Below are 11,790 nucleotides of genomic sequence, written 5' to 3'. Positions count from 1 at the left end.
AGGGAGAAAAGTGTGTTTGTGGCGACATCATCAGCCTGATCTGTGCTGCTATGTATCCTAGTGTGTTTTGAGCAGGGAAGTGGTTGCTTGCAAAACATCATGAATGGGGGCAAATTTACAATAACCTTTAGTAATGCGTGATGCTGGTGGCTGCACTTGCAGTAATAATGGTGCATGTCTCACTATTTCATTCTCAGGACACAGTAAACTTAAAAAAGGCTATTAAATTTGTTTCTTATACACCGGATTTTACAGCAAGTCCTGGCCAGTTTATCAATCTTTTGCTTGCTAAAACTACATCCTCATAACTGAAGTATTTGTCACCATCCCCTGAGGCTTAATGCTTTAATGCTTCAATGGTTTAATTCTGAGATTGTAACCGCAGAAAATCAAAGCTGCTGTTATCCCCAAAATAGCAACCCCCACTTGTAAAGCCATTAGATCGTGATTGTTAGATAAGAAACTTTGTTTTTCTGTTGTCATATTCCTTTAAGTAGATGATCAGACACATGCTACTGAACCTTAAGGGCTACTGATTATTACTGGCTTAGATTTTAAGTTACAATGTTTTTGGACTAAAATAAAATGTGTGCTCACAGTCACCGTTCCAATCCATATGGGCAGCTGCTAAAAGGGAAGCATGGTTAAATTTTGGTCTGTTGGTGAGCTGTTTTCTGTGCACTTATTCACAGTGTGTTTCTAACACAGACGTGTGAGTCACCTGATCTGAAAGCTACCAAAGTGCTATGATTCTCAGCCTACAGTTTGGCAGATATTTATGAAAATTTAGTGAGAAAGGTAAAACTGTGAACCCAACGGACTTACCAAAAGTCACAGAAACGCCAACACTTTGTTATTTAAACAGCGTTTTTTGGCAATATTAAACCAAGTGAGAGGTAGAGAGACGGTAAACAAAACAAAGAAATGCTTCAGAAGTACAATGTTATCACATGAAAATAAAACAGACAAACACACAGTCAGGTTCGGTAGTGAGATGTGTGTTTTTGACGTCTGGGCTTGGAGATCCACATTTCCAGAACCCACCGTTGCCTGTGAACGTTATCAGACAAAAAGAGTAAGGCTGGTTCGAGTCCCTGCTGCATTTGACCGGACTCCCACGGAGCGCAGCTGCCTGGAGTCAAGGCAGGTGGACGGAGCAGAAGGTGGGAAGATTTTAGGGTTTTTAGGTGACGGGTTTGCTCATAACGGGACATGGCAGTAGTGGCGGTGTTGGTAGGGTTGGTGTTGGAGGGACAAAGCCCTGAGTGCAAGACGACAGTGCATGCTTCTGTTAAACTAGCACATGCTCCATTTATTAAAAAAAAGAACAAAAAAACAAAAACAAGCACTCTGTAATGAAGAATGTGGCACCAGGGCCTAAATGTTTTTTGTACAAAGTCACAACCTCCAGTTTCTGCAGCTGAAAAATAGGAATCTGAAAGGTTTTCACATTAATTGGTATAAATGTCCTCCTGATAAAACTCCCACTCCAGTCTTTTATTTGTAAACATTTATATATTGAGGGATGACTTTGTGAAGGATAGCAGAAGTGGAAATAGAAATCAGAAATAGATAAACACTGTTTGAAAACAGAGCCTATCTAGTTTGGATCCCTTAGTTTGAAAGCTGCAAGTGGTCAGTCTTCGTCCTGTTCTGTCTTCCTGGCACAGATGGACCTGTCCAGAACCTACCAGAAGTGTCCTGTGGAAGCATCTCAATGAGGCTTTTTCCATATCATGCTCACATCTCATGGCCAAACGCTCCTGAAAGTGCGGCATGAGAGAGCAGGCGAGGTCCGCCGTGTGCTCAAAAGCTTCCAGTGAAGAGGAGGAAGAAGAAGAAGCAGAGAGAGGAGAGGAGAGGCCAGTAGAGTCAACTGGCCGGGCGCTAAAGAGAGACTCCAGGGCCTTTAGATTCGGCTTACCCGTCTAGCCAGGAGCGGGTGGAGAGCAGGTGGAGGGCAGGTGGTGTAAGGAGGAGGCAGGGGGCCAGGTTTGATCCCTCGGGTTCTCATGTAGGACAGGAACTGGTCTGGAATTTCAGCGAGGACTTCCTTTGCCAGGCGAGCCATGCTGAGGATGTGGTTACCCCGCCGGTCGATGTAGTCTCTGAAAGGAACGAACTGTGGGGAGAGAAAGAAGTAAAAAAAAAAGAGGAGAAGAGGTTTGATTTCTAAAGTTTTCTCATTGAAATGTTGTCATGAAAACCCACTCATGTTATAACCCTGAGGCTTACTCATGCTCTATGTTCTACACATACACAGATATAAAATTACAGTGCCTACAAAAAGAATTCACCCCCTTTATGTTTTACCCTTTTATTGATTTTATATATCAATCATGGTCAATATAATTTGTCTTTTTTGCCGAAAAGGCTCTTCAATGCCAAAGTGAAACCAGATTTCTACAAAGTAATGGCATTGAATAAAAATATGCAATGTAAAATAAGTGACCACATAAATATTCACCCTCTTCAAGTCAGTATTTAGTAGTTGCACCTTTGGCTGAAATCACAGCTCTGAGTCTGTTGATAGGTGTCAGTCAGGCTTCCACTTCTGGTCGCGTCAATTTAACTCCATCCTTCTTTGCAAAACGGCTCAAGTTCTGTCAGGTTACTCAGGGATCAAGCATGAGCAGCCCTTTTTAAGTCCATCTCTCTATTGGATTGAGGTCTGGGCTTTGACTCTGCCACTCCAGAACATTCACATTGTTGTTGTCATGTTCTTATTGGAAAATAAATCCTCACCCTAGTTTTAGTTCTTTTGCAGGATTTTCCTATATTTTGCTACATTCCTTTAACCCTCTGACTTTACAAGCCTTCAGAGGCTGGCTGCTGAGAAGCATACCCACAGCATGATGCTGCCACCACTGTGCTTCACAGTGGGGATGGTGTGTTGGTGGTGATGTGCAGTGTTTGGCGTCTTGTCTGATGGCCAAAAAGCTCCATTTTGGTCATATAGGACCAAAGAACTTTCTTCCACTTGACCATGGAGTCTCCCACACGCCTTTTGGTGAACTCTAGTCCAGATTTTATCTGAGTTTTCCTCAACAGTGCCTTTCTCTTGCCACTCTCCCATAAAGCTTTGACTGGTGAAGAACAGTTGTCTGCAGAGTCTCTCCCACCCCAGCTGCTGAAGCTTGGAACTCCTTCAGAGTAGTCATAGGTGCCTTGGTGGTCTCCCTCACTAGTCTCCTTCTTGCATGGCCACTCAGTTTGTGTGGACGGCCTTATCTAGGCAGATTTACAAGGCAGATTCCTTCCATTTCTTCCCTGACTTATACTTTTTAACAGACTTTTGTGTGAGTCGCTTGGAGTATTCTTTTGTCTTCATGGTGTAATGGTAGCCAGGAATACTGATCAACCAGTGACTGGACTTTCTAGATACAGGTGTCTCTGTACTAGGATCACATGAGACAAATTCACTGCACGCTGGTGATCTCCATTTCACTAAATGTGGGACTAGCGCTAATTGGCTGGACCTCTGTTGAATTAGGTCTCTAATTTTGGAGGGGGTGAATATTTATGCAGTCACTTATTTGACCTTACATATTTTCATTTTATTTTGAATAAATTTCTTTTCACTTTGACATCAAAAACAGTTTTCATTGATTTTTTTTCATCCAAAAAAAAAAAAAAAAAAAAAAAAAAAAAAAACCTCATATTGACTGCAATTGGGAAAATATCCAAGGTGGTTGAACAGGTTTTATAAGCACCGTACTTGAATTTAGACGTTTCAATACCAGAATGTTACATATGGACATAACAGTAGTGTGATTTCATTCTCATGACACAACTACTTTAAAAATCTAAACATATTTCCTTCCATGTGGCTCTTTTTTCCTATCACACTTTAAAAAAACTCCAGAATGTACCAAAACCTTTACAAGAATACAATCTAAAAAGGAGGAAAGGGGCAAGGAGGGGGATAGATTAAATTGGTAGAGGAGACAAGAACCTGAAAGGATTGAAAAGACAATAAGAGAAGAGGAGAAGAAAGCAGAAGAAAGAAGTGGAGATGGAACAATAAGAAACGTGCAGAGAAAACAAGTAAGGAAAGGTGACCTGAACAAGAAGAGAAAAGGAGAGCCAGGAAAAGAGAGGGTACAGGGAGACACAAAAATACAAAACCAGGAGAATAGAGAAGAGGACATAAGGAGAGGGGACAAAATGAAAGAAGAAGCAGTAAACAATGAAATGAAAGGTGGGGAGAGAAGAGGAAATGAAACACTAGATGATAAAATGAAGGTGAGGAGGAGAGAAGAAGAGGTGAGAAAACATAAAGGTAGGAAGAGAAAACAAAGAAATGACAAGACAGGATGGGGAGAAGGGCAGAAGAGATGAAACATGACAGAAGGTAGTAAGAAGAGGGTAGAGGAGCAAACAAGGGGAGGAATAAAGTACAAAAGGAAATGAGAGGAGATGAGTGGAGAGAAAAAGGGACACACAAAGGGAAAAGGCAACCAAAAGGGTGTTAAAGAGAAACAGAAACAAGGAGAGGGGCCTAAACAAGGAGAGAATGACAAGGGAGAAGGAAACCTAGGAAAGAGACAAAAGAAAGAGAGGAAACGTGAAATTAAAAAAGAGACAAAAGGTATGGTTATGAAAATATGAGGTTACAGAAAGAGAGACAGAAAGCAGAGTATGAAAAGGAAGTAAAAGTTGAGGTAGTCATGTTTAGAGGTGTGAGGCAAAGGGAAAGAGAAGAAAAAGGAGAGAAAAATGGCAGTCAGAGAACAAGAGCACAGCAGAGGGTCAAGCACCATGACCTTTTCCCATTAATCATAAATCCCACATTTCTCTGAGGACGTTCTGCTGAGTGAGCGGACTCACAGCCGGTCAGCCGTGTCTCTACCTGAACTATGTCTCTCTCTGCGTATCGTCCTTGGGAAGAGATCCTCTCCTCGTCCCCGTCCAGCTCGATCATTTCTGTGGAAGGGAACACACATCAGTCACACCCTGTCAGGAGACTCAAACCGCCATGTAAAAGCTGTGCTGAGCAAACACGACACACAGTCTGTGTCTTTTAATCTGCTGAAGCCGTTAGCGTGCCACTGGGTTACATTTCCTCGGAGTGTTGGTAATGCCAAACGTGGCATGAGTACACAGAATTTGCGTCGCTGAGCGTGAAGCCATCGGGCTGTAAGTTGCACACGAGCGTGCATGTGGTAGGAAACATGCAAGAATGTGTGCAACAGCCAGCGCCGTGCACCACTGGGACGTCATGCAACCGTGCACCCTGGCTTCATAAGCGTGATAATCCCTGAATCCTGTTGACTTTGCAGACTAATTGCTCATCTTGGGTGAGATGCAGAGAGTTGCTTGGAGAAATGTAAACATGACAACATGGGAGAAAGGTGGGAAACGGGGCCATTGTTCATTACAAAAGATACATGTTCTACAAAGTTGGACAATATATGTGTTTTTAAGATGTATGATATATTTCTGCATGAGATATAGGGTAGGACAATAGCGACTGCACCGATAAAGTTTATGTCAGTTTGGAAAAAAAAAGAAAAAAAAAGATGCCAGACCAAATGCTCAGTAAAAAGATCATTACCATATCACCAATAACATACTTTAAGACCCCTAGATCATAGTTATCATTTCATTCACATTAGTTAATTTAGGAGCATTTAAATCATTAGTTAAAAATATATTTTTGAGACCTTAACATAATGTAGATACAGAGAGTGCTGCATGGACATGCCATGCCACTGATGAAAAAATAATGAAAAATCTGTGCCTCTGGTGCTCTTCACTATGGGCATCCAACTTTGATTTTCTGTTACTGTATTAATCTTAGACTCTTTACTGATTTTATGTTTCAAAATGTCACAACATTGTCACTTTGTAAAAGAAAAGCTGCAGATATAGAGATTCCTCTAAACTAAACTCAACCCAACTCAACTGAGCAAAACCCAAACCCCCTACTCCAACTAAACCAAACTAATTTAAACTGAACTAAACCAAAGCCAGCCTAACCTACCTAACTAATCTAAACTAAGCTCAACTAAACCCAATCAAACCCAACCCACAGCAACCCAACTCAACTGAGCAAAACCCAAACCCCCTACTCCAACTAAACTAAACTAAACTAAACTAAACTAAAGCCAGCCCACCATACCCAACTAATCTTCACTCAACTAAACCCATCCCAACCCAAATGCACTCAATTCAACTCAACTCGGCTCAACCCAGCCCAACTCAACCCATCCAAAACCAAAGCACCTGCAACTAAGCCACTCCTGACCAAACCCAACCCAACCTACCCAAACTAAAATAAGCTTAACTAAAACAAATCCAAACCAAACCAAAGCAAACCCCACTGAAATCAACCCAAGAAAATTAAATCCAACCCGACTCAACTCAAATCAACCCAACACAAACTAAACTAATTTTAACTAAAACAAACTAAAATACACCCAACCCAACTTAGTTCAACTCAATTCAATACAACAAAACCAAACTAAACTAAACCATGCTAAACTCAAATTAAATCAACCAAAAAAAAAAAAAAAAAAAAACACAATCAAACCACACTAAAATAAACTACACTTGCAGGACTAACCACACCACACCAAACTCAACTCAACCACACCCATATTAACCAAACCAACTCAACTGAATTCAACCCAACCCAACCTTCCCTAACAAAATTAAACCAAAGCCAACCCAATTTATCTTAACTAAACTCAACTGGACTAAATTAAACCCAAACCAAACTACAATACACTAAACTCCGCTCAACTAAACCATCCCAACCCAACTCCACTCAACTCAACACAGCTGAACTCAACCCAACCCAACCAACCCAAACTAAACTCAACTCTGCTAAACCCAATCCAAACCAAACTGAACTAAAGCAAACCACACTAAAGCAAACTCAACTTGACTAAATCTAACTCAATTCAACCCAAACCAAACTAAAACAAACTACACTTAACTAAACTGAACCCAACCTAACTCAACTCATCCTAGTTCAACTCAACCCAAACCAAACTAAACCATGATAAACTCAAGTTAACTAAACCAGATAAAACCCAAGCAAACCAATCTTGACTATACTTAACTAAACTAGCCACACAAAACTCAACTCAACCAAACCCAACTAAACTCAACATGAACCAATTCAACTCAGTTCAACCCCAACCCAACCTACCCAAACTAAATTAAACTTAACTCAACTTAACCAAACCCAACAGAGTTTGTGTTTCTCAAACATGTACTTCAGGACACAGGTGGCACTGCTGCTGTCACAGACACACTAATGTGAGGCTTGAGGCAGACACTCATTCACACTAGCAGATCTTAAGTGGTATTTAGAATTTAACAGTAACACCTTGTCGGGTTGGTTGTTAGTATACAGTCCGTTAAAGGCTGAGTGTTCAATTTAAGGCTCTATATGCTGCAGTTTAAGAGTCATAGCAGCTTAACAACACAGTAAATTCATGTTTAGGTTAAACTCACAGTTAGGTTTAAGTTTGATTCATGTACGAAAAAGCGCTACTAAATTCAATCAAACAGCAATTTGTTTCCTGGACAGAAGTCACCTGTTGATAGAACTCTGATATGTTTTCATAGTCTAACGCAGGAGACAAATATTGGCAAAGTGGGACTAATTTTCTGGTGCATCTCTACTAGAATTATAACAAAGTTAATGTGACATCCATTTATTTCTTTACAGAATTATCACAATCTTTATCCTGCAGAGCCATACAGCAAAAAAAAAGTCCTTATCTCCCAGTCCTTACACTGTATATAACAGATTTTTTAAAAAGCACCACATCTGGCCTGACAAATGAACATTTTCACATCTACTTAACCCCAGATTCAGAGGAGGAGGAGAAAGGGGGAATTAAGAAGAAGGAGAAGAGAGGAGGAGAAGAAAGGAGGGCTGAACCATGTGGGAGGCAAGATAGGAAGGAGAAAGAAGGCAAAGGATTACTGCATGCAAATAAACACAACACAAAAGCATGCACACATGCAGGGGATCTTTTCCCTGCTTACCATCAAATTCTGCTGGTCCAACCCCGACTATTATAATTGACATGGGCAGAGATGCGGCCTGTGAAGGGTGGAAGAGGACAAAATAGATAAATCAAAGGAGGGTGAGAAGCAACGTTTACTCTTTTCCCCCATTTTGCTATCTTAAAGGCAGCAGGCTGTCAGGAAATTCTCCCACAAATTACGAACAGTAATCTGACAGCACACAGAAAAGCAAGCTCAATGGCAAAATTCAACACCATTGTTAAAACAGACGGGATTCATTCATTCATTTCCATCTGCCCTCCCCAGCTGCTTTAATAAAGCCTCTTGTCCAGCCAATATTGGAGTTTTGTAATTTCATGCATCTACAACTTTGTCTTAATCTCCCAAAGCTTGACAGCTTAAAAATGATGCCCATTTACATCTTCTTCTGCTCTGAGCTGTAGCTGAACTGCCGCCCAGCATCGCAATATTGTTTATTAAATCTCAGCTGAAGTACAGTTAGAGTGATGAATGAAGGTGTTTTTTTCTTTCATTGTTTCATAACTCCCAGTGGTTATTAGACGGATGGCTAAATTGCTTGAGAAACGAAGGGCATGGGTCCTCCGCAGGCTACTAAATAATTACTCTGGAATCCAACTTTACAATAACGTTACATCACACGAGCGGGGAGAGGGATGGAAACGTGGTGTGATGTGGAGCGGAGAGGAAAGGCAGCAGAGCCTCTAAATATATGAGAAATTGCTACACGCTTCAGCTCTGATTAGAAAGCAGAGTTAATAGAGCTGAACAGAGTAGGATCAGGGGGTTCAGAGGGAGATTGGGGAGAGAGGGTGATGAGGATGACCCCCAACCCTCTCAGCTCATTAATGAGGATGGGTGAAAGAGAGTGAGGGAAGCGCATAAAGAGAAGGAAACTGGCTCCACAGCTTTCCCCCTTCATATTGTTTGTTGGTTAATAACAATTTTCATTAAATGCTTAATCAGAGCAGGACCATCTGGGTTCTCACATGATTTACAGCACTAATTATTGGCTTCTGCTCTCTGTGATACTGGCAAAACTATTGGGACAGGATACCTGTTGCCTTAAGCCAAACAATGACAGGAATGGTGCAGTGTCCACAGTATTATGGGAAACATGATGGATGTTCATGGTGAAGAGGAAGCTGAGATGAAAGGCAAATGATTGTTCTCTGAAGCAGTGGTTCTCAACCTTGGGATCGGGACCCCTTTTGGGGTCGCGAAACACTGAGAGGGGATCTCCAGATGCCCTAAAAAACTAAGAACATTTATAAATTACACTGTTGCCACTTAACACCAATACTGTCACATTTTTTACCCCTTTTCATCATTTTTTTCCACCAAATTTAAATTTTTTACACCCAATTCATCCCATTTTAACCACATTTCACCAGTTGATATGCCCAATTTTGGTAGTTTAAACAATTTCTGCCAATATCTGCCAGTTTTTTCTTTCTCAGTTAACCCTTTTTTGCCAGTTTATATCAATTTTCCATCCCACTTCACCAAATTTCCACCCATTTTTGCCACTTTTACCCATTTTTGCCAATTTTTATCTAATTTTTGCCACTTCTAACACATTTCTGCTTCTTTTAAAATCCAACGTCACCACCTTTTCAACCATTTTTTGCCAATATTAACCCATTTTAGCTATTCTTAAACCATTTTCTTTCTCTTCTTTAACATTAAGGATTATCATTTTAAAGAAGGCTTCATATTACACACATGAATAAATAACAATATTTGTTTCTTTGATAAGAGTGGTTATTATAGAGTGGTTAAATATAAAATATGAGTATCGCAGCTCAACATTACAATGGACCGTGGTTCTGCTGACCTCCATGGTCTCCCAGTTTGGCTGGGCGCCAGAAAGCTCTTCCATTTACCGCCCTTTATAGACAGCCCTGTCTGCACATGACTATTCTTAATTGTGCATGGCTGTCCAACCACCTTCAGGTACAGTGGGGGTCCCCGGTTTCTAGCTCCTTTATTTTAGGGGTCAACGGGCTGAAAAGGTTGAGAACCACTGCTCTAAAGGATGGCTGGGGTCAGTCTAGGGCTGGAGATATAGTTGATATATCATAATGCATTTGCATCTACTGTACCTCCAGCTGCAGCATAAGCATTCTTCTAAATACAGTGCCTATAAAAAGTACTCACCTCCTCTGATGTTTTACCCTTTGTTTGATTTGTCATGGTCTACAGTTTGGCTTTTTTGACAAAAACACGACCAAAAAAGACTCTTCAATGTCAAAGTGATAACTAAGAACTAAAAACAATAGGGTACATGGCATCATACTAGTGACATGTCTGCCTCAATCTGGGAATGCCTCAGAAGGAAATAAGAGTGTCACTTGGGAGAGGAAGCTCTGTCTCTACATGCTAACCCTACTGCCACCGTCACCAAGCCCTGGATAAGTGGGAGAAAGTGGATGTACAGATGATGAAGGACTGTATAAAGTTAAAATGTGGTACTGTACATTGACTATGGACTCCTTAGTCTGTGCCATGTCCGTGATGACGCCATCAGAGATGATGAGCAGGATGAAGTACTGAGAGCCGTCCGTCACAGCTGACGCATACCTGGTACGGAGAGACAGAAGGGTCAAATAAGTTAGAAAAGATGAGTCAGAAAGAGAGACTGTACTCCTTTAAACCAATGATTCATACAATTTATACTTGATGAAAAAAAACTCTGTGTTGCTCTCTCATGCTCAAGAGCCATATTAACCAACACAACATTGACAGTAAGTGTTCATCCAAAGACTAACTGACTGATTGATTGTCTGAATATTGTCACATAGGGCACACTGTTTATCTGTCTGTAAGAGTGATACTTCAAAACAAAGTTTTTAAAAAGAATGGTCCAAGAACATAAGGGTGACATCAAGCTAGCTACATCTACTTCTTGTAAACTGCCTCAGAGCTGGATCTAAACTAGACTGAACGTTCTTTTCCCCACTTCGGCTGCTCCACTATCTTTCACATCTGACTTCATTGAAGAACAAAAAGAATTTACAATAATAGCACCTGTTAAACTCCATGTGTGCACAGCTGCAATTACCTTTGTAGATAATAACCCCCATCAGGTTACTATTCCTAAGTGATCACTTAATACAATACTTAATGAGAACAGATGGACCTGTTTCAAAGTAGCTATGTTACTGCCAAAATGAAACTGAAAATATTTTTCATTTGGCTCCTGTGGCACCTTGATTGATGAAGAGGAGGGCGACATGGAGGAAAGCTCAGCTTGTTAAAGGAACTTTAATAAGTCTAAGACTATTTAAAGCTATGCATAATCAGTCTTGGAGCTATAACTATTTCTATTGTTAAGCTCATACTATCATCTTTATTCCTCTAAGGTATGAGTTTTATTCAGAACTTTGACTCTTTTAAGGGGAAGCAACCTGCAGAACTTTTTACACATTTGTGCCCACATCTGGAGTGGCAATACTTTCATGATTGCACTGATTACTGTTTTGTGTTTAGGAAAACTATTTTGTAACGTTTGGTATTAAAACAGTGGGTTGATGCATGTTGAAGTCGGGTTGTGGATATTTTTAGTCCGAGACTGATGCTCGAAAAATGCCTGAAATGACATCACCTGGCAATATTTTGAGGGTATATCTTAAACAACACCCTCACACTGATAACAATCAGATAATAAGATATTTGATGTGACTAGGTGTCACTTTTTTATTTAGCCGTGTCTTCCTGGGTTTTAGTCAGACGCTGCACAGAAGTGAGCGCTGAACAATGCTGCTATTCTCAGTCTGAGTG

General features: G+C 40.7%; 1 protein-coding gene across 1 annotated transcript in view; it reads right to left on the bottom strand.

The window, feature by feature from the left end:
• Positions 1–1,891: 1,891 nt before the first annotated feature.
• LOC121515219 (copine-8-like) overlaps positions 1,892–11,790 on the bottom strand; it is a 145,536-nt gene continuing 135,637 nt past the window's right edge. The window contains exons 17-20 of the mRNA XM_041795871.1: positions 10,488–10,590; positions 8,008–8,065; positions 4,853–4,926; positions 1,892–2,122 (exon numbers count right to left, since the gene is read on the bottom strand). Of these exons, the coding sequence (XP_041651805.1) occupies positions 1,910–2,122; positions 4,853–4,926; positions 8,008–8,065; positions 10,488–10,590 (448 nt within the window). The 3' untranslated portion in view covers positions 1,892–1,909. The remainder of the gene's footprint in view (positions 2,123–4,852; positions 4,927–8,007; positions 8,066–10,487; positions 10,591–11,790) is intronic.

Source organism: Cheilinus undulatus, linkage group 9 (assembly GCF_018320785.1).
Source record: "Cheilinus undulatus linkage group 9, ASM1832078v1, whole genome shotgun sequence".
Lineage (NCBI taxonomy): Eukaryota > Metazoa > Chordata > Actinopteri > Labriformes > Labridae > Cheilinus > Cheilinus undulatus.
Note: the sequence above shows the minus strand (reverse complement) of the source record. Positions and strands in the feature narration are given on the sequence as shown.